The 24,469-nt window shown below is 43.5% G+C and overlaps 1 protein-coding gene across 1 annotated transcript in view; it reads right to left on the bottom strand.

Annotated features, from left to right (window-relative positions):
- The window catches only part of CFAP54 (cilia and flagella associated protein 54), a 394,557-nt gene that overhangs the window by 230,876 nt on the left and 139,212 nt on the right, over nt 1–24,469 (bottom strand). Inside the window, exons 31-33 of the mRNA XM_066591462.1 lie at nt 23,059–23,185; nt 6,041–6,149; nt 3,881–3,987 (exon numbers count right to left, since the gene is read on the bottom strand). Coding sequence (XP_066447559.1) covers nt 3,881–3,987; nt 6,041–6,149; nt 23,059–23,185 — 343 coding nt within the window. The remainder of the gene's footprint in view (nt 1–3,880; nt 3,988–6,040; nt 6,150–23,058; nt 23,186–24,469) is intronic.

Below are 24,469 nucleotides of genomic sequence, written 5' to 3'. Positions count from 1 at the left end.
CACAGACAATGACCGAACGATAATTCATTTACTTATCATTAATTTCATGCAAGTGTGAAAATCATCGTTGGCTTGTTAATCGTTCAGTTCAAATACCATTGGTTCAGTCATTCACTGGTACAGTAAATGTGAACAACTGAATAATTTGCGAGTGAAGAACAGACATATCCGTCCATACCATCTAGGCGTCAACACCAAAGTGGCAGTTAAAATTAGCTCCATGCCAGAGATCACCCTGCACAGCACCCCTCAATAAATCATCATCCTCTGTATGATGCCAAGCGAATCAACACATTAGGCATCTGCCTCTTGACCTAAGAACTGAAATACAGTGTGTTAAACACAGACCCCAGACCTGGAAGCAGCATAATACAAATCACTGCGGAAAGACCACCAAGAAAATAAAAATCACTCCAGGCCTGGAACCCACATAAGAGAAACCACTACAAACATCCGACAACAAAAACACCTCATACCCCATATGTTCCATAGCAATGAAGAAACAAAGCCAGGCCACCAATAGCAAAAGCCACAAAGACCACCCAATGAGAAATGTGGAGTAGATAAATGGGAGAGCTAAAGACCCTACTCAGCGACAGTTGTGGTAATTGTTTGTGCATTATTTTTTGATTCATCCTTGTATATGTCACAGCATGCAGCCACTGCTCACCTGTTGCAGAGGTAACTGCTGGAGACTATTACTGTCAATGTGCTGCATGCCATGCTCTGCCCCCTTGTCCCTTCCCGTTGTCGACCCATAGGGCTGATGTGCACTCCTGCCCCCTATCTCAGAGAGCCAGTGCACACACCCTATTCTCTCACCACCACCCTCCCCCGCACCCCTCAATCATCAGCCACCCCCAGCTATTTTAGGCATCCTCCTCTTATGGAGAATGCCTAAGACATTTTTCTCCTATAGCCATCGTAATAAAGCCCCAGTTTCTGTATTCTGGTTCTAACTTTTACCTGTGGTCAACCATTCTGTCTTCTATACTCCTTGACCCCATCTTTACATTCTGGACTTTATTTTTGCTTGCTGCCTGGTCTGACCATCTGCCTGTACTTCGTTACTGCATATGTGCTGCCAGCCCTGACCATAGACAGCCCTCTGGATACACACCTGTGCACACCAACAGGTACCACACCTTGGCCCTGTGCAGCACCAGCAGCCACACTACTTGGGCTCTCATGAGAGTAATAGTTTGGGGACCCCACAGCAAAGGCCAAATCCCACTTGGAGAGGTTAAGGGTGAAAACCGAGGTTCTCCAAGATTTGCCTCCTCAGATAGCCCTAAGTCAAACTGGTATGTGGCAAAGCAGATCCACTTCCATCTGCCTGACAATATATTTATATTATAACTATATACCCTACTTGTTTAAGAGTATTTTCAGATTCTTCACCAAAATTAATCTGGTCTCGATCAGGGTTGGTCTTCTCAAGAAAGTGGTCTTTGGAGGGGATTTCACTATAAATGTATTGTACAATTAATCTTTGCTAATTGTGTAAATGTTCTAATTGCTTCTAATCTTTTATATAAAGCTCCTGTCATCTTGTATATATGCAAATATATCCATATAATACATCTCCTTAATTTATCCATGGTAACCTGGTGTGCAAGACTGCCTCTGCGGTACTGAATACAAATAATGCATGTGTTATTATTAGATGCCCCTGTAGCAATAAAGCTTCTAGTGGATACAATAGTGCTGCATTTGTTTACTATAGGGATCTGTCTGTATATGGCTATAAGTAACTATTCCACTAGACCGTATTTATTTACATGCTTGCTGTGCTCAGACGCTGTAGCGCTGTATGCACATCTCATTACTGTGGAGTACTTTGTGAAGTATCGCTCAATGCAAATTGCTATATGCTCCTAAGCAGTTTTTAGATTAGAACGGTTTTATTTTAAAAGTAAAACTTTAATTTCAAATTGCTGTGTTCATTAGACTGATGCACTCAGACTGCACTGCGAGAAGACAACACAACACAATTACATCTGATTATCCTAATGACTGCATAAATGCATCATTTAAACATTATTTTAAATAGATATAATTTCCCCATGAGTGTATAACTGGAAAATAGTCAAAAAATTAATGTAGTAGTGGGTCTTTACACAAGTGTGTGCAAAAAATAAAAAACAAAGCTTCTGTAAGTATGAAAAGAAGGGCTTATGCATACAACCAAGCTATGAGTAGTATGAAGCCACAATATGGCATCTATGGGCCTCTACTGTATGGGTCTCACTGTCTCTGATTGCAAGTTGAATGTTCCATTAGATGCCATATGCCAGCTTTTCATAAAATTCGAGAGATATCTCTCTCTCTCTCTCTCTCTCTCTCAAAAAATTTGCCAATGGGCCCGCTACGTTGTGGCGGGGAGGGGCCAAAACAGGCACATTACAGCAGGGAGGAGCCAAAAACTGGGGTGGGGTCGAACATGGCTTGATGCTCGTTTGAGTAACAAGCACCATCAAGTACGATAATACTCCAACAAGCATCAGGCTCGGCAGAGTATGTTCGCTCAACTCTATTGATTACCAATAGGTCCAGAGTAGAGGGCAGGCTTTTCAACTTTATCCTCATCTTCTGCATGCAGATGATAAAATTGAAAACTTAAAAGTGACTTAACAAAAAACAAACATGTTACAGTGTGACTATAGTTAAGTCAATATTATCTCACCAGTACTGCATTCACTGGACTGAAAATTCTACAGACGAGTTGTGGCTGGAAGAAGTGTTTATAGTGGTCTGGTTCAAATGGAGAAGATAAACCAAGAGAACTACTCAAATTATTGTAGAATTTGTGAGTCACTGGATATAAGTGCTGAATTTAAATGAAAGTAATCTCCATCCAGGGTCTCTGTCTTTTAAAACCCTAGCAACACCTCTTATGATTCAAACACCATTCCACTACATGCTCCTGTCACAACTCAGTACAGAGTAGATCTCAATATCCACCCAAGTTAGAACAGTAGATCTCTAACTCACTAAGTTTCCTGTGTTCTAGCAGAGAATACCTCTGTAATAGTCATGTTGTACAGAGGCACCATACTGTGGCACACTGAGCAAGCAGGAACTCCATGTGCCTCTATAAGCAGTTTTGTATGGGAGTCTGTATATTGGCAAACACATCTGGTAATGTGATAGACATAATGGCAGCAACCTCCCTCCTTGAGAGCATCAACTGCTCTGTCCTATAGCTGTATACATGGCCTTTTATTAAAACCCACAAGAAGAAATCAGGTGATGTCACATCCGGTGCTCTTGGCGGCCATATTAATTGGTCACTGAAATGACTTTCAATTTCCTACTACTTGCATTAGATGTGTGGCATGTTGCACCAATTTAGTAGAATTAACCTTCTATTAATTTTTTTAATTGGTTAACCAATTTGTGAATACAGGATGTTGTCTACATTTTCTTCATCATACTTATTCTAAAATGCCCTTTGATATTTCTTAAAATCAATCTGTATACCCATATTCACGAACAATAAACATACACTGCTTAACTGAGTACAAACACATGTTTGGTGGATGCATTCCAATGTCAAAAGCATAGTCTACTTTGTTGAGAGGTGTGATGGCTCAATAGACATAGGAGAGATTTAGGAAACTATAGCCTATAGCAACCGATCACAGCTCAGCTTTCATTCCTCGTATGTGCTTTGTGCAATAAAGTCCGTTTTACTTTTAAAATGTTTTCATAGATCATTTCCATAATCTTCATCTATATCAATTCTCATAGGGAACCATACAAAAATGAAATAGTTATTGCAGAATGTTTGGGTTTCCTAGTGAAAGAATCACCCAGTATTATATAAGTGATCTCCCACTGTACCCGAACTGTAACAAAGAATTAGTGTTATAATGACCTGTTAGGTTCCACATTTCGATTCTTCTTCTTGTGTTCATTCATGCTTTCCACTTTTTTTGACACTTTCTGTGTTTTAGGCTGTTTCAATGTTGGAGGTCCAAGGTCCTTAAATATGAGAACATTTATATTTTTAGTAATATGCTGATTTAACTCACAAGCATTTCTCAATAAAAGGAGGAAAGGATATAAAAAGAATAAATTGAACATGGCTACAAAGTGATGTCATGTGGGGTTGCAATGTGGACAATCAATGTTGTTAGAAAAATCATCTTTGCCATGGACACGTCATCACAGCACAACCAACAGATCGCAGAACTGTAGACAGCCTGGCAGAGGCAGAATGAAGCGGAATTTGATAGTTAAGCATGTTTTATTATTTCTCAGAGGAGAAGCTAGCTGGGGTTTTCCTATTGTCGCTGCGTCTTCGGGTTCAGGTTTTTAACGGTGTCGTTTTTTTTGTCACAAATGCTATGGCTATCTGTAACTGTAAATGGTCAGTGAGCTTTCAACAAACTTTGCATAAATCTATAGTGCATGTGAATATACGAAATGTAGTAATAGATCTTAGCAGAAAAAATGCTTCTTTCTCCACTTGCCAGGCTCCTTTCCTTCTCACCCTCTCTCCTAAAGTGTTCACTCATTCAGAACAACTACTAAAATCCATCTTGGTAGACAAAAGCAGCTACTATCTCACTGACAGATCAGGTTGCATGCTGCCCACAGAAGTCTATGGAGAGGAGATAAGGAGCCAAGTAAGAGAAAAGCTAAGAGAGACACAAATCAACATCCTCTGCCCTGACAAGCAGAAGCTATCTACAGTCTTGATACTGTTGCTGCTGATGCAACTGAGTCAGGACTGCAAGCATGTGGTATCTACGGGTACAGATAGAGACTTGGTAATGGAACAGAGCCAAGTCTAGGAGAAGTGGGATACTTTCTTAACAATGAAACAGGTCAAGGACCAGGGCAGGCAGCACACACAGTGAACATGGTCAATAAACAAGCCAAAGTCAAAAGAGAAGTAGTCCGGAAGAGTGAAACAGGCACAGATCAAAAGCAGCAAAGCAGACAGAACAGTATAACACATTTACACACTAGCTGACTAATTTCTCAGGTACCCTCCCCCACTTAAATATACTGGAGCCCATCTACAGTGGCTGGGGACTAGAAAGTTGGATACGTGCGCTGGCTTTTCAAGAGGCGGTCCGAACATGTGCACATACCCTTTAGGTACACTTGACAGCTGGAATGCAGGAGAAGAGAATGCAGTGTTTGGTACAGGAGGCATAGAGGATAAGGTGCCGGTCATGGCCAACACAGAAGTATGTAAGAGCTGGTGGCTATAACACTGCTGCAGATAGTAGTAAGTGTTTTACTGTCTTGCAGCTACTGAATTCACAAATACACTGCTCAGTACTTCTCACTGCTGCTTTTCTGTGTATATAAGAGTTAGAGGAGAAATGTTTGCCAAGAGTGCAGTGTATGGGAGACATAACAGCTAATCTACACCCATTAACTCAAGGAAAACTGAGAAATAGAGATCGATCATGTAGAGAGGAAAACTGGTGAAACGGTCTATACACAGGTCATGTAATGACCAGAAATGCTGCTCTTCAATGTGAACCCACATGACAGCTTATTCTGAAAAGTCACCTAAAAACTTAGGTATGGTTTAAAGTCTACAGCCAATTACTGAAAAGTCTATATATACAGCATATCATTTTGCTTTTGGGGTTTGTTAAGCATGCTCTGGGTATGGTGTTTTTTGCCCCCCACCCCCACCCCATAAGATTGTATAAAACTTAAAAAACAGACAAAAATGCATTTTTTAAATGTTACTAAAAAAGCACCCCAAACGATTACTTAAAAACACAATAAAAAGCACTTAAAATGCTTTGAGAACACTGAAAAAAGGTGTATAAAGGAGCCCTTATTTAGGTGAAACGACTGCCATCTGGGAACATACCATAAATCTTCTTAGGCATCAAGTATAAAAATGCAAATATTGCAGCTAAACAGGTATTTCAATTTGTACCTAACCACTTCTATTAAATGGTAAGAACTATATTGGAGCTTTTAAACTGCAGTACAGTATATTTCCACGTAAGGTTTGATTTTTTCATATACATACAAAAAATCTGATTTACAATTGGAATACCTTATGATATTCAACAAGGGCTGTAGTGTATCTCCTTAAGGAATCATTTAGTGCTGGAACATCCCCTGTCTCATCAGTTCGCTTGTTTCCAAAAACATTTTCATTTCTCCTAAAAGGATAAAACATTGTTCATTAATTGCAGGTTCCACACATTATTTGTACATCTTCATTTGCTAGTCATCAGACATTGCCACACATGTTCTTACAAAACCCAGTTGGTGTGAACATGTGTATGAAGTGGTATTTGTCATAGTGCAAGGTTCTAACTCTGACCATAAAAAGACAAAATAAAATATAACTAATGGTTGTAACTAGAGATGAGCGAACGTACTCGTCCGAGCTTGATACTCGTTCGAGTATTAGCGTGTTCGAGATGCTCGTTACTCGTGACGAGTACCACGCGATGTGTTACTTTCACTTTCATCTCTGAGACGTTAGCGCGCTTTTCTGGCCAATAGAAAGACAGGGAAGGCATTACAACTTCCCCCTGCGACGTTCAAGCCCTTTACCACCCCCCTGCAGTGAGTGGCTGGTGAGATCAGGTGTCACCCGAATATAAAAATCGGCCCCTCCCGCGGCTCGCCACAGATGCATTCTGACATAGAGGAGGGAAAGTGCTGTCTTGGTGGAGCTGCTATAGGGAGAGCGTTAGGAGTATTTTAGGCTTCAAGAACCCCAACGGTCCTTCTTAGGGCCACATCTAACCGTGTGCAGTACTGTGGAGGCTGCTTTTTGCAGTGTTGCACTTTTTTTTTTTTTTGGTATATCGGCCGTGCAGAGCATTGCACCCTGCAGTAATACTCCAGGGCCAGAAGTGGTGGTTAGGCAGGGACAGAAGACATATTGATTGAATATAGGCAGTGGGCCTTTGCAAAAACATTTGGGGAAAAAAATCTATTTGGGCTGCCTGTGACTGTCCTCAGTGTTCTGGGTCTCTGCTGCGTGTAGTAGTCCTCCAAATTCATACGCAGCCAGCTAAGTGTTACAGCAGGCTTGCGCAAAATTATTTCCTGGCTCTGTCTGGGCTGTTAAATCACCGCTGTATTGCAGTTCACAGTGCAACACTCTGCAGTTATTTGACATACTCCAGGGCCAGTAGCGGTGAGGCAGGGACAGAAGACATATTGATTGAATATAGGCAGTGGGCCTTTGCAAAAACATTTGGGGAAAAAAATCTATTTGGGCTGCCTGTGACTGTCCTCAGTGTTCTGGCTCTCTGCTGCGTGTAGTAGTCCTCCTAATTCATACGCAGCCAGCTAAGTGTTAAAGCAGGCTTGCGCAAAATTATTTCCTGGCGTTCCGTAAGCGAAGTCAGCCTCCAACCACAGGCCAATAAGCGGCACATTTAATTACAGCGTTCTGCTTCTGCATTACTGGTAATACACCATGCTGAGGGGTAGGGGTAGGCCTAGAGGACGTGGACGCGGGCGAGGACGCGGAGGCCCAAGTCAGGGTGTGGGCACAGGCCAAGCTCCTGATCCAGGTGTATCGCAGCCGACTGCTGCGGGATTAGGAGAGAGGCATGTTTCTGGCATCCCCACATTCATCGCACAATTAATGGGTCCACGCGGTAGACCTTTATTAGAAAATGAACAGTGTGAGCAGGTCCTGTCGTGGATGGCAGAAAGTGCATCCAGCAATCTATCGTCCACCCAGAGTTCTGCGCTGTCCACTGCTGCAACTCAGAATCCTCTGGCTGCTGCTCCTCCTTCCTCCCAGCCTCCTCACTCCATTACAATGACACATTCTGAGGAGCGGGCAGACTCCCAGGAACTGTTCTCGGGCCCCTGCTCAGATTGGGCAGCAGTGGTTCCTCTCCCACCAGAGAAGTTTATCGTGACTGATGCCCAACCTTTGGAAAGTTCCTGGGGTCCGGGGGATGAGGCTGGGGACTTCCGGCAACTGTCTCAAGACCTTTCAGTGGGTGAGGAGGACGATGACGATGAGACACAGTTGTCTATCAGTGAGGTAGTAGTAAGGGCAGTAAGTCCGAGGGAGGAGCGCACAGAGGATTCGGAGGAAGAGCAGCAGGACGATGAGGTGACTTACCCCACCTGGTTTGCTACGCCTACTGAGGACAGGTCTTCAGAGGGGGAGGCAAGGGCAGCAGCAGGGCAGGTTGCAAGAGGCAGTGCGGTGTCCAGGGGTAGAGGCAGGGCCAGACCGAATAATCCACCAACTGTTTCCCAAAGCGCCCCCTCGCGCCATGCCATCCTGCAGAGGCCGAGGTGCTCAAAGGTCTGGCAGTTTTTCACTGAGAGTGCAGACGACCGACGAACAGTGGTGTGCAACCTTTGTCGCGCCAAGATCAGCTGGGGAGCCACCACCACCAGCATGCGCAGACATATGATGGCCAAGCACCCCACAAGGTGGGACGAAGGCCGTTCACCGCCTCCGGTTTGCACCGCTGCCTCTCCCCCTGTGCCCCAACCTGCCACTGAGATCCAACCCCCCTCTCAGGGCACAGGCACTACCATCTCCTGGCCTGCACCCACACCCTCACCTCTGCTGTCCTCGGCCCCATCCACCAATGTCTGTCAGCGCACCGTGCAGCCGTCGCTAGCGCAAGTGTTGGAGCGCAAGCGCAAGTACGCCGCCATGCACCCGCACGCTCAAACGTTAAACGTGCACATAGCCAAATTTATCAGCCTGGAGATGCTGCCGTATAGGGTTGTGGAAACGGAGTCTTTCAAAAGTATGATGGCGGCGGCGGCCCCGCGCTACTCAGTTCCCAGTCGCCACTACTTTTCCCGATGTGCTGTCCCAGCCCTGCATAAACACGTCTCCCGCAACATTGTACGCGCCCTCACCAACGCGGTTACTGCCAAGGTCCACTTAACAACGGACACGTGGACAAGCACAGGCGGGCAGGGCCACTATATCTCCCTGACGGCACATTGGGTGAATTTAGTGGAGGCTGGGACAGAGTCAGAGCCTGGGATCGCTCACGTCCTACCCACCCCCAGAATTGCGGGCCCCAGCTCGGTGGTGGTATCTGCGGGGGTGTATGCTTCCTCCACTAAACCACCCTCCTCCTTCTCCAACGCAACCTCTGTCTCGCAATCAAGATGTGTCAGCAGCAGCAGCATGTCGCCAGCAGTCGGTGTCGCGCGGCGTGGCAGCACAGCGGTGGGCAAGCGTCAGCAGGCCGTGCTGAAACTACTCAGCTTAGGAGATAAGAGGCACACGGCCCACGAACTGCTGCAGGGTCTGACAGAGCAGACAGACCGCTGGCTTGCGCCGCTGAGCCTCCAACCGGGCATGGTCGTGTGTGACAACGGCCGTAACCTGGTGGCGGTTCTGCAGCTCGGCAGCCTCACGCACGTGCCATGCCTGGCTCACGTCTTTAATTTGGTGGTTAAGCGCTTTCTGAAAAGCTACCCACGCTTGTCAGACCTGCTCGGAAAGGTGCGCCGGCTCTGCGCACATTTCCGCAAGTCCCACACGGACGCTGCCACCCTGCGCACCCTGCAACATCGGTTTAATCTGCCAGTGCACCGACTGCTGTGCGACGTGCCCACACGGTGGAACTCTACGCTCCACATGTTGGCCAGGCTCTATGAGCAGCGTAGAGCTATAGTGGAATACCAACTCCAACATGGGCGGCGCAGTGGGAGTCAGCCTCCTCAATTCTTTACAGAAGAGTGGGCCTGGTTGGCAGACATCTGCCAGGTCCTTGGAAACTTTGAGGAGTCTACCCAGATGGTGAGCGGCAATGCTGCAATCATTAGCGTCACCATTCCTCTGCTATGCCTCTTGAGAAGTTCCCTGCAAAGCATAAAGGCAGACGCTTTGTGCTCGGAAACAGAGCCGGGGGAAGACAGTATGTCGCTGAATAGTCAGAGCACCCTCCTGTCTATATCTCAGCGCGTTGAGGAGGAGGAGGAGGAGGAGCATGAGGAGGATGAGGAGGAGGGGGAAGAGACAGCTTGGCCCACTGCTGAGGGTACACATGCTGCTTGCCTGTCATCCTTTCAGCGTGTATGGCCTGAGGAGGAGGAGGAGGATCCTGAAAGTGATCTTCCTAGTGAGGACAGCCATGTGTTGCGTACAGGTACCCTGGCACACATGGCTGACTTCATGTTAGGATGCCTTTCTCGTGACCCTCACGTTACACACATTCTGGCCACTACGGATTACTGGGTGTACACACTGCTCGACCCACGGTATAAGGAGAACCTTTCCACTCTCATACCCGAAGAGGAAAGGGGTTCGAGAGTGATGCTATACCACAGGACCCTGGCGGACAAACTGATGGTAAAATTCCCATCCGACAGCGCTAGTGGCCGAAGGCGCAGTTCCGAGGGCCAGGTAGCAGGGGAGGCGCGAAGATCAGGCAGCATGTACAGCACAGGCAGGGGAACACTCTCTAAGGCCCTTGACAGCTTTATGGCTCCCCAGCAAGACTGTGTCACCGCTCCCCAGTCAAGGCAGAGTCGGTGGGAGCACTGTAAAAGGATGGTGAGGGAGTACGTAGCCGATCGCACGACCGTCCTCCGTGACGCCTCTGCCCCCTACAACTACTGGGTGTCGAAGCTGGACACGTGGCCTGAACTCGCGCTGTATGCCCTGGAGGTGCTTGCTTGTCCTGCGGCTAGCGTCTTGTCAGAGAGGGTGTTTAGTGCGGCTGGGGGAATCATCACAGATAAGTGTACCCGCCTGTCAACCGACAGTGCCGACAGGCTTACACTCATCAAGATGAACAAAGCCTGGATTTCCCCAGACTTCTCTTCTCCACCAGCGGACAGCAGCGATACCTAAACAATACGTACGCTGCACCCGCGGATGGAAGCATTGTTCTCCATCACCATCGAAAACGTGGACCTTTTAGCTTCATCAATCTGTGTATAATATTTATCCTCCTCCTCCTGCTCCTCCTCCTGAAACCTCACGTAATCACGCCGAACGGGCAATTTTTCTTAGGCCCACAAGGCTCAGTCATATAATTTTTGTAAACAATTTTTATACGTTTCAATGCTCATTAAAGCATTGAAACTTTCACCTGAACCAATTTTTATTTTAACTGGGCTGCCTCCAGGCCTAGTTACCAATTAAGCCACATTAACCAAAGTGATTAATGGATTTCACCTGCCCTCTTGATTGGGCATGGGCAATTTTTCTCAGGTACATTAGTACTGTTGGTACACCAATTTTGGGGGGCCCTCGCCTACAGTGTAATCAAATAAATTTTTAGCCCACCTGCATTACAGCTGACGTTACATCAGCTGTGTTGGGCACTGCAATGGGATATATTTATGTACCGCCGGTGGGTTCCAGGGAGCCACCCATGCTGTGGGTGCACACGGAATTCCCATTGCGGAGTTGTACCTGCCTGTGACTATTTATAAAAAACTGCGGTCTGACTGGGGCATGCAGACACCTTGACAGAATGAATAGTGTGTGGCACATAGGTTCCCCATTGCTATGCCCACGTGTGCAGCTCCAGATGGAGGTGGCACAGGATTGGATTTCCCATTGCTTCTGTACAGCATTGTGGACTATCGCCCCGCCCCTTTTAAAGAGGGTCGCTGCCTAGCCGTGCCGACCCTCTGCAGTGTGTGCCTGTGGTTCCTCTGGCAGACGCACTTATAAATAGACATGAGGGTGGCGTGGCATGAGGGCAGCTGAAGGCTGGGCAGGGACAGTTTGGTGTGCGCTGTGGACACTGGGTCGTGCGGGGGGGGGGTTGGGCAGCATGTAACCCAGGAGAAGGGGCAGCGGAGTGTCATGCAGGCAGTGATTGTGCTTTGTTGGAGGTAGTGTGGTGCTTAGCTAAGGTATGCATTGCTAATGAGGGCTTTTCAGAAGTAAAAATTGTTGGGAGGGGGGGGGCCCACTCTTGCCGCTATTGTGGCTTAATAGTGGGACCTGTGAACTTGAGATGCAGCCCAACATGTAGCCCCTCGCCTGCCCTATCCGTTGCTGTGTCGTTCCCATCACTTTCTTGAATTGCCCCGATTTTCACACATGAAAACCTTAGCGAGCATCGGCGATATACAAAAATGGTCGGGTTGCCCATTGACTTCAATGTGGTTCGTTACTCGAAACGAACCCTCGAGCATCGTGATAATTTCGTCCCGAGTAACGAGCACCCGAGCATTTTGGTGCTCGCTCATCTCTAGTTGTAACTGATACCGGTTGTCAGGAGTGCGCATAGAAGGTGACCCCATAGTAAAGATTTAAATAGCACCTCCATCTAATTACCGTACTCCAAACAACTTGTGGGACCTAATTGCCCCTTTTTCTTTCCACATTCCTCAGGTTCAGCATATGTGGAGAGGATCCCTGTCCAAGTTCTTACTAGAATAAACTTTGCAGGCAACCTGTCGTTGGCCCCCATCCTCTAGATGACCTTGCAATATGGAATAAAGAGTACTATAAAAAGTGTGCAGCTAGCGTAAGAAGGCTGCAAGTAGAAATTCTTCAGTGCTGCAGCTGCTAAATAAGCTATACTTCTGAATAGATGATACAACCTATAATAAATGTAAGACTCCAATTCTCTTAAATTATAGATTTTTTTTTATCTCATGGAACCATGCTATATGACTATGAATTTCTTCTGGGTGTTTTTCTGCAAATTTCAAAAAGATCAACTTTTATGGTCAAGACTTTTCTTGAAAAACTGTCAGTGCCATACAGAATCAAGCTTCAGTTTGCTATTATTTCACTGAATAAAAATAGAATTACATTACAAATTAATACCTTGTAATTCTTGTGCAGAGAGAAAAAGAAAATCAATAGGCAGGTGGTTGTCAACATTTCACTCTCTTTGTACTACTGTAAGATGACAGTTTATTGATTCAAATCTATTTCTCAACTTCAACTTAGAAATCAATTTCACAAAGTGAAAGCAAGACCCATAACCTACAGAATTACTTTATTTTAAATGCGTATACTACAGATTGCATGACCATCCCAAAAATATGATTTAATTGTCCCATGTCACATAAGTTATTCATTGTTACTAGACAGAATTAATGGCATAAATTAATTGTTTTACCCACTATATGAAAAGTCAATGTCCTGTAACTAAAATCAAGCTGGTTCTAATTTTATTTCAATTGCAAATACTGTACTCCATCTGTGTGTTAAGGAAACAGATGGACTCTTGGTAGAACCTTTGCATAAACAAAACACTTTATTATGTATTACTTATTACTTGGTATGCATCATGTATCTAGTTATAAATAAAGATACAGTTGCTTATACGAAAGAATACAAAACGGTTATAAATCTAGTTCAGGAAATGGTCACTAAAGCTTTAAGTGGCGCAGAACAATAATAATTCAACTGCCTTACAAACTAAGTGAGTTCATGCAGACGGCACTACAGTCCTCAACTGTCCCCAAAACTACTCATTAAGATAAATAAAAAAATAAAAAAGACTACACAATTACAAACTACAAAATTAACGGTAAATGTCATAAAAAAAACACACCAGAATATAAGTTTTTCTATTCATCTCATCCGCATCCCCTATAGTTATGCCTATATGCATACCCCAAAATGTTTCCTATAAATACTACAACTTGCTTTGTAAAATACAAGATCTCATACAGCTACAGCAAATTAACATTTTAAAAAATTATGACCATTGGAACATTGAAGGAGAAAAAAAAATTACTGGTCCTTAGAGGGGTTGTCAGAATATTTTTTTAAATTACTGCACCCATTACCTAAAAATAGTGAAAGCCAGGTCTGTGTTGAAGCGGTGAAGTCTCTTGCAGTGTCTGCATCAAAATCCACACCAAATGGTGCAGAATTTGCTGCAGTGGAAAATCCGCAGCAAATCGGCCTTCTGCACCATTAATGTGACTGGTAGGTGGTTAACTACTTCCATGGTTTAAAGGAGCAATTTATGTATATACACCAAGTTTTAGGATGAAGCCACAGTTGAAGCACTAGTGCAGTTTTTTTTCGACTTTCTGTTGAAAGCATTCCTGGTTGACACTCCAGAAGTTGCATCATGAGCAGCATGTGTGATTTCAGTTGTAGGGGATGGTCAGTACATACAGGTGTAGAATTGCTATCCTTCGAGGATGGCCCACTACACATGCAGCACAGTGCAGTGCCTGTAAGACAGTGCAGTGCCTGTAAGCTGTGGTACATTAATTCCACAGCACAACCGCTACCATTCACTTTGTAAAGTGTTCAGGCTACGCAAATAGCATAGCTGAGCCATGACTCATTAGTGTAGTAACCGGCTTACACGAGATACATTAGCGGTGCTCAGGGGCGTAAGTAAAGGCTCAGGGGCCCTGATGCAAAACGTGAGCTGGGGCCCCCCCCTCTATCTGTATCTGTACCTGTACCCATACCTAAACCATGCTGCACAGAGGCATAACTTGAAGCTTCTGGGCCCCAATGCAAAACCTGTAACAGGGCCCACAACTATAATGCTTTATTCATACTACTAGGCTCCCTATATGGAGAAGAGAGGCCTTATGGGCCCCCTAAGGCTCCGGGGCCTGGGTGCAACCGCATCCCCTGCACCTTCTATAGTTACGCCCCTGGCGGTGCTACAGATTACATATGAAAAAATCCCCAGCAAATTCATTCCAAAATCCATGCCAAAATCTGTACCATTTAGTGCAGATTTTTTCAGATACGAAAAATCGGCAGCAAATCAGCCTCATCTGAGCGCACTATTTAGGGTCTGTTCACATATGGCAGACTTTTGCAGACACTTCTGTTGTATATCATAAATGTGAAGAGGGTTTGTAAAAATCCATGCACATATTGCAGATGTGTGGAACAGATTCTCAGTCGCAAAAATACAGTATCTGCAATTTTTTAGAACAGCTGAACATATCCTTATAGATTTCAAAATCTTCTTAGCTTTTGCAATTGGCTTTTTGCTTTGCTTGCCATCAGGGGCGTAACTATAGAGGATGCAGGGGATGCGGTTTCACCCGGGCCCAGGAGCCTTAGGGGGCCCATAAGGCCTCTCTTCTCCATATAGGGAGCCCAGTACTATGAAAAAAGCATTATAGTTAAGGGCCCTGTAACAAGTTTTGCATTGGGGCCCAGAAGCTTCAAGTTACACCTCTGCTTGCCATCATTTAGTAGTTGACTGCATTCAAAAGAGAATAAGAACATATCTGTCACTGAGAAATTCAGACAATTAACCATTTTACCCGATCGTGTCATCAGTATGTACACTTTTTTTCTACAGCCATTGCACATCAATAATAAATACCAGATAGTCCAAAGTCACTCCACGAAGTTTGTACAGTTTACCTGGTACGGAATTGTAACCTTCATTTTCATACACTTTCTTTTATTGTTATTAAATATTGCTTGCATTAAAAGTGTAATGAAAGCACTATGTCATCTTCATAACAACTGAACATGACTTCTAGTTAAGAACACATACATTTTTCACCCTGTGTCCTGCCATTCAGGAGTATTTTGCTATAGATTTTTGCTGTTTATTTATATATATATGAAACAGAGAATACAGTTTAATGGTTTTCATTTGAAAGATTAAACTGCAATCTCAGGGCTTATACATGATCAAACTGTGACATTTTTTCATGGGCCAATCCATCAGTCTTGGCAGTTATGTTGTTAAAAAGTATAGGGAACCTGGGGCTATTATTTCTAAAGATCCATGAACAACGTGCCTCTGCATTGGGTTAGCCGCAGACATTTTAGTAACATGAAGATTTATAGGCAAAAAAACTGCAGAGCATTAAGATCTTAATTCTAGGATAGTGCTCCCCACAAAATAGACAACTGACAAATATTCAAAGCTTTCCTGAAGGGACAATGCTTAGAACAGGTTATGCAACAGAATAATATGTGGAAAGGTTCACATGAAAAAGATGTCATTTGAGTATAAAGGTACATGTAAAATTTGAAAACATGGTTTTGTAACTTACTTCTTAGTAGTTCTGTATTAGGCTGTCTTTACATGGGCAAGAGCGATATTGGTTCAAGAAAGTCAGACTGATATCGTGCTTGTAAACTTGTGATCTTTACAGTGATTGCGATGTGTTTTGCAAGAAAAATGCATCACATCTCTGCAATTACTATTTTCACACGTTTTTTCACATGCGTGAAAATCGCATGTTGTTTCAATAGGAAAAATATAAAATCACATGACATTCGCATGAAAATACCATTTGCATGCAAGTGTGATGCAATTTTTTTTTTCTCCCATTGAAAATAATGGGCAATATCGCCCCAAAAATATGACATGCTATATCTTTTCTATCTTGTAAGAGAAAAATCGCCCATGTAAATATACCCTTTGTAAATAATGGGTTATTACAATGCATGAGTTCTGTGTGTCTCGCAATCTCGCAATGTTTTTTTCTGGCCTGTGGTAATATAGCCTTAGGCAAATATCACCCCCACCCCTGGCTCTTGATTGCTGGCCCAAATATGATGCTAACAGCCAGAGGCATAACTTGATGATTCTGGGCCCCAATGCAAAATCTGTAACAGGGCCCCCAACTATAATGCTTTATTTATAGTACTGGGCTCCCTATATGGAGAAGAGAGGTCTTATGGGCCCCCTAAGGCTCCTGGGCCCGGGTGAAACTGCATCCCCTATAGTTACTCTCCTATAAGCAGCTAATCAAGAGCTAAGGGCGAGAGTTAACAGTCGCCTAATACAGAAAGCCCAGAACCACTTTCTGCCAATTGACCACTCTAACCTTATTTACATATGGCATTTGGTGGTGTCAGACGTTGATTCCGGGGTTTCTGAAGCAGGCTGAGTAGTGAGGGGGAATATGTGTAGCTTGTCTCCCATTTCCGTATCCCTGCTGTGTTACAGGTTTACTATTTCCAGGGAGGCTAACAGATGACCTTTAACTATAAACAATATTCTTAAATACCCTGGTCCAGTGTCGCTAATTGTAACATCTGGGTCGGTCCGAGGAGAAAGGGTTGATCTCTAGGCCTTTTATTTAAATTCTTTGCCACTAACATGATAAAGCTCTCTAAAGTTTGACTACTCTAACTGTAAAAGTCCGTTTACTACACTGACAACGTTACCTCCTTATTCAAATAAAGATCTTGGATGTTAGCTTCTCCATATCAAATTTTACTGCAATCCCGCAGAGTACAATAAGACAATTTCATCATTAGAACATATAAGTAGGATAGCCTATGCCTTCATGTACACTAAATGACTTTTTAGATATTACTTTTGGATCCTCACTTTGTCAGGAATAGAAGAAAGCAGAAGTAATAGAAGTAGCTGCCTTCTTTGCCAGAAGTCCCATGACCATCTAAACGATTGGTAAAGGAAAAAACAGAAAAGTGCATAAGAGGTAACATTTTGATGCAAAGTAAAATAACTATATACCAATAAAGTGCTTTCATTCTTATACCCCACAGTCAGGGGAGTCCAAGGACACAACACCCCCCCTGACTGCTTCCTTTTCTATCCAGCCTGGCAGTACTTTTTGTACAAGTCCACAACCCCCCACAGGGATGGCTCGATAGACATTCTGCCATGAAAGCCCTGGGGCCTTTCAGAAAGCCCCTGGCTGCCTTGACACCCACATGGCTCCCTGCGATCTCATCATAGGGGGCCTACGAGACCCCTGAACATCGGGGGATTTACAGAATTGACAGCAGCATTTTTGTTTAATATGTTTAATATTTGACAGCAGCATTTAAAGGGTTAACAGCCCCATGAGCCACGCAGCTCATCGAAACTGTTGCCGCCGGGTCTCAGCTATAAGAAACAGCCAGCACCCGGGATGTATGAAGGGAGGTCGCCCCGCGATCTCCCTTCATACACGTCATGCATCTGCAGAGTGTAAATACACTATAGGGCCGTCAATAAGGAGTTAACGAAGAAGAGAGATCTATAGTGGGATTGAAATGGGACATAGTCCCATTGGACATATGCATTAAGTATGTGCTCCTGTTTTCTGGCATACAAAAGTTGCAAATTATGGTTCTGTTACGGTATTAGTGGGATGTGTAGGTACGCATGGCGCAGGGCTCCCTGATCTAAACCCACCCCACTGTCCCTTCCTGGAGATAGCCCTGATGGTGGACACGTCCAGGCCGCCAACTCTGACCCTATGCTTCCTAGGGGGGGACAGGCAGGGACTGCCGTACCTATGCAAGAGAATACTACTCACTAGCACCGACAGAAAAGGCACATGACAAAGCCAACACGAACAACACAAACAGAACAGAGGCAGATAGGAAAACCCTAGCTGATAACAGCGAGGTCTAGCGGACAAGCTGACAGAAGCAGGATACCAAACAAGGCAGACAAGCTAGCAGACTGAGGGAATGGCACAAAGTACCAGTGCCAGATTACCAGCAGGTCAAAGTAGCTGGACTACCCAGCAGACACTGGACACTGAACAATAATCGGCAACTCCCAAGCAGCCAGGGCTGGATCTTATAGGGAGTCGGGAGGAGCCAATAGGTAGATAGGCCTGTCAATCACCAGCACACTATTAGCCACCCAGCAGGGTGGAAAGCACAGGAGCTATTAACCCTGGCTAGTCTGAACAGAACAGCTGTGCTGGCAAAATTAACTATGAGCTGACAGGCGTAACAGGTTCTCACCATAATTTGTGAATTTCTTTTTACACCCCCCTCTGCCACCTTTCTAAAACTGGGTGGGGTGCAGGCGGTTTATCACATTTACTGTAGTTTATGACAGAAACTGGAGTAAATTATTCAGACACCTACTCCAGCTCCTAAGCTTGTGCCTCTTAATAGATTTGTCACTATTAGCCCAGTGCATACTTTACTTAGACCGATGTGTGAAACACTACTTTATGTAAATATACCCATTGTCCTTCCATGAGAAAGGAAAAGAGCCCTTCTAGGGTCCATTGTGACTACATGAGGATGGAGACAGGAAGAGAGCCCTAAGAATTACATGTATTCTTATTAGTACAGTGTCTAATGTATCGTCGTGTAGATATATACGCCAGTATGCAAAATATCAAGAATTTACGCTCAGTTATAGCCCATTGCAGTTATGGTAACAGTCAAAGGTGCTAATGTGGTCAAGTTTTGATTATGTACCAGAACTGCTTTTTAGTCCCTGACCACCAGTAAAATAAAATACCCTACGATCAGAGCTAATAATATTCACCCCATCAGAGCTATTGACATTAACCTCTCCACAACCTTAGACCACCAATAAGTATTAATTTGTTTGAAACATTTTTTTCTAATTTCCTGCTCCTATGTTATGCTGGGTGTGTCCAAAAGTGAGCTGTATCTCATACTCTGAAAGATAGGGTAATCTGATATTTCAGGCAGGTCTAAAACAAGTAAAGTATTAAATTACATGTTCATAAAAAGGGAAAGCACTGTCAACTTCAATATGCATTATACAAGTTGACTTTAGCTGTCACAACTTGCTGGCCGTGTATGAGGATCAAGACTGGGGTGACATCAAGCTGTAAGCCCCGGCTCATGTGATCCTCATCCCTGAGCCTACTCACTAACATTTCACCGACAGGGACACATCTCTGCTGGTTTACGGACTGATTGATTGGCAAAGCAATCAGCCTTAGTTCGTGTATGTTCCGGCTCCTCTTCACAGAGGACACTGATTATACTGTTTGTCTGAAGGAGTTTCTGGTCATGTTGGCGGCTCCTGGTACTGACCTGCGTTTCAGTTAAAATAAGCATGCTGGTGATTACTTATTAATCTAGGGTGCTTCCATATCTTATTCCCTGGTTTATTATACATTGAGCATCATCTAACCTTTACCACTATTCCCTGTCACCATCTAGGGAAAGTCAGGGTCGCCCCAGGTTTCTGACTTGTGTCACAGAAGGGGAAATATAAAAACAAAAAAACAATTACAGAAAATGGCCATATACTTACTGACTAAGGATTGAAGATAGCTGCATTCCCTCATCATGCAGGTAGCAGACTACCAAATGAGGGCGCTATTTACACCTGTGAAGGACACCGATGAAACAGCCACTCACACAGCCTCTTAATATAGAGGGGGGGGGGTAGCTGCTCGGTGTATACTCCCCTACATAGTAGATAGAAAGTGTCAGACCATCCTGATACATGTAGTGCACCATGCAAACCAGTAACCTATCAATGACGCCATAATAATTCGGTGGGTTGCCCTGCACCTCAAAAGTGAACCACTGACTCTTTTGGACCGGCAGACTAATAAGCTTAAAATTAAAATGTAACTTTTATTTATTCACTTAAAAAGTATGAAGTAGACAAACAAACATACACATATATGTAGTGGATACTGTCTCACATAGAGATCACAATTCCTCAATTGAAGATTTCGGACAACTAGTGTGTCCAATTACTAGCAAGCTAATATAGTGCGTATATTTTACGCGTGCCCTCAGGTACAGTGGCAATTTTGAATAATTCACAGGCTCTCCCGGCCAAAAACACACCAGTGGCGGTCGATTTGTATGATATATTTTTTGACCGCAACAAGTGTTTAATAAGTGTCCTACGCGTTTCACCCCCAACCACACAGGGGCTCCTCAGGGGCCAATAGTTATACCAGGAATCAGTTTCTGGCAAGTGGTTATGGAGAACAAGAATGTCATACGTAGGTTAAAGCACCTCCCTCACGTACGTATTCGTTAGTGATCGGCTAGTATGTTTCAAAATTATTTGTTAGTGATTAGCTGGTATAATCTTCCCACAAAAACAATCGTGGACAAAAAAATTATCTTTTTGGGAGTTACCCTCAGGGGTATTGTTATTATAGGTAGGGAAACTCCAATAGATATGAATACGTCCCTCTATGGTTTCCACTGCCTTGTCCTCTAAGGAGCTAATCCCTCACTGGTGACTCACTACAGGGAAGGATTGCTGTTAGCTCACCATCAGGGCTGACATGCTGCATCTCTGCTCATTTATTTTTCCTCACTATTGCTGTTAGCCCACCATCAGGACTGACATGCTGCATCTCTGTTCATTTATTTTTCCTCACTATTGCTGTTAGCCCACCATCAGGACTGACATGCTGCATCTCTGTTCATTTATTTTCTGACATCTGCTTTTAAACGCTGTCTCTTATCTTAGAAACAGAGGGTGAATAACTGATTGTGGGTTGTCACTATTGACTCCTGAGAGAAGGTTAGGTAGATGCATTAGATATCCAAGAAGAACAACTGCTCGTTGGATGCTACTACCTTCCCTGTAGTGAGTCACCAGTGAGGGATTAGCTCCTTAGAGGACAAGGCAGTGGAAACCATAGAGGGACGTATTAATATCTATTGGAGTTTCCCTACCTATAATAACAATACCCCTGAGGGTAACTCCCAAAAAGATAATTTTTTTGTCCACGATTGTTTTTGTGGGAAGATTATACCAGCTAATCACTAACAAATAATTTTGAAACATACTAGCCGATCACCAATGAATACGTACGTGAGGGAGGTGATTTGACCTGCGTACGACATTCTTGTTCTCCATAACCACTTGCCAGAAACTGATTCCTGGTATAACTATTGGCCCCTGAGGAGCCCCTGTGTGGTTGGGGGTGAAACGCGTAGGACACTTATTAAACACTTGTTGCGGTCAAAAAATATATCATACAAATCGACCGCCACTGGTGTGTTTTTGGCCAGGAGAGCCTGTGAATTATTCAAAATTGCCACTGTACCTGAGGGCACGCGTAAAATATACGCACTATATTAGCTTGCTAGTAATTGGACACACTAGTTGTCCGAAATCTTCAATTGAGGAATTGAGATCTCTAAGTGAGACAGTATCCACTACATATATGTGTATGTTTGTCTATTTCATACTTTTTAAGTGAATAAATAAAAAGTTACATTTTAATTTTAAGCTTATTAGTCTGCCGGTCCAAAAGAGTCAGTGGTGAATTTAGTAATTGGACCTTGACTGCCTCTGTGAAACTCAAAAGTGAACCACATTGGTACTGCCACCCTGGGTTCCCCCGGCATTTTAAAGCCACACCGCATGTGAATAATAGATAATAAATGCAAGGCATTAGTTGGATTTTGGCCAAAATACATCAGCTCACTAACCGCATTAAGGTTCCTTTTCTGTGATTGTTTTTATACTTCCCCTTCTGTGACATACTTATAGTAGTATAGGGACTTGCTACAGGCAAGGAACCTTGACGCGGTTAGTGAGCTGATGCATCTTGGCCATAATCCAACTAATGCCTTGCATTTATTATCTATTGTTCACATGCAGTGTGGCTTTAAAATGCCAGGCTGCGCCCAGGGTGGCAGTACCAATGTGGTTCACTTTTTGAAGTGTAGGGCAACCCGCCGAACTATTATGGCATCATTAATACGTTGCTGGTCTGCATGGTGAACTACATGTATCAGAAGGTCTGCCACTTTGTATTTACTCTGTGTGGGAGTATACATGAAGCAGCTACCCCCCTCTATATTAAGAGGCTGTGTGAATGGCTGTCACATCGGTGTCCCTCACAGGTGTAATTAGCTCCCTCATTTGGTAGTCTGCTACCTGCATGATGAGAGGATGCAGCTATCTGACCTCCTAACTCAGTAAGTGAATGGCCATTTTCTGTGATTGTTTTTAGGTTTCTGACTTGCATTCACCCTCATAAAGGCAAATGATTTCCTGATGGGTACAGTCTTCTTTTATCAAAAGATTGAGGGTTAGTTCACCTGTCTACCTCGTTTTGTGTTTCCTTTTTAGATTTTTGCGTTATCCATATTTATACTCTTTATGTGTATATATTCATCCTTTTAGGATGCAACATAAACGTCTGGGTCGGATGTAACATTAGCATTAAGTATAGGCTGTCAATGTTAAATTCCTGGAGGACCTCTTTAAGAAATGTTGCATGAAAAAAACATAAACATGTTAAAAATGGACATTTTGGATTTGTGAAACAAATTCAATTATAGTTACACCATAAAATGCAATATGACAAATTTAAAGGGTCTATGAAGATTAAGACTTTCTCCAGACATTTTTTGTTCTTGACATAAGATTATTTCCACAAGTACGGTACTTCAGTTGTAAACTAATATATGAATCGCCATGCATTTTATAATATGAAAAACAACCACCATACCTCTTCAAATATTCTAAGGCAATGGAAGACCACTCTAGGATTTTTTGAAACTTTTCCTCATAATATACTCTCTGCAACAACTGAATAAGAAATTCCAGGAAACAAGGTTTTTTCTTGAATTTCATGACTGCATAGGAAAAGACAGAATGTTTTATTTTAGAAATGATTTATCAAGGAAAAAACAGATAGTGTTGAAGTCACAAGTATCTGAGGCAAATGAGGTCAAATGGTTTCATAAACAAAGTCAGAAAAGGTAATTATAGTAGTATTCTACCTACAGAATTACCATTCAGGTCACTGACAAGAATGACACCGGCATCAATCTCAGCTCTGAGAGCTGGCCTACATTACTTGTACTTGTGACAGCTGAACATAAACTAGAGGAAGAGTGACATCTTTTGGTTATTGATAATCACTAGTTTTCTTGCCTATCTACAACATTTCTCATTCTATCAGGTCACCAAATTCTGCTTCTCACTGCAATTTTTATTTGTTTTTTTATAAGTGGGGGCTGTAGGATGACTTTGTCTAAACTTTTTAATAGTAATCCATGTCTACTTACCCATCCTCTTTAGACCGTGGGATCTAGTAAACAGCATTCTTTATCGTCATTTCTTGGTATGTTATGCTACAAATTCTTATACTTTTGTACCTGTATTCTGGAATTTAGTTACTTTGCATCTTTTGGAATGCAGTTGCTAGGCTAAACTGAGTGCAGTCTTATCATTTTTACCACTGAAACCTTTATAACCTTTAATTTTTTTGCTTCAATATAAAAATATATTTTTGAATTTAGAGGGGAAAAACAATAAGATATAGAGATGAAGTGGGTGCATGTGAAGAGGTGATGGCTATAGTTGAGCGAACGTACTCTGCCGAGCTTGATGCTCGTTCGAGTATTAGCATACTCGATGGTGCTCGTTACTCGAACGAGCATCACACCATGTTTGACCCCGCCCCAGTTTTTGGCTCCTTCCCGCTGTGATGTGCCTGCTTTGCCCCCGCCGCAGAGAGAGAGAGAGAGAGAGAGAGAGAGAGAGAGAACGAACGAACCAAGAAAAAAAAAAAAGCTTGGGACGCGGCGTCCCACATAGAAAAATGCTCGAGTCTCCCATTGTAGTCAGTGGGGTTCGTTACTCCAGTACAGCTCTCGAATTTTACGAAAAGCTTGACTCAAATAACGCGGACCCGAGCATTTGGGTGCTCGCTCATCTCTAGTGATGGCTCATGGGCCTATTTCCTGGATTAGGGCTCTTTCATAGCAGTGTTAACCCCCATTACAGATTTGCCTTTCTCTGTTCCAGTTTTGGAACAGAAATGAAATTAAACGTTTGTTTTTTTTCCCCAATTGGTTTCAATGTTTTTGTTTATTTTTAAAAAAAGAAAATGTTTCTGTTTGCTTCCATTCCAT

Source organism: Eleutherodactylus coqui, chromosome 2 (genome assembly GCF_035609145.1).
Source record: "Eleutherodactylus coqui strain aEleCoq1 chromosome 2, aEleCoq1.hap1, whole genome shotgun sequence".
Lineage (NCBI taxonomy): Eukaryota > Metazoa > Chordata > Amphibia > Anura > Eleutherodactylidae > Eleutherodactylus > Eleutherodactylus coqui.
The sequence above is the reverse complement of the archived record's forward strand: the minus strand, read 5'-3'. Positions and strand labels throughout refer to the sequence as shown.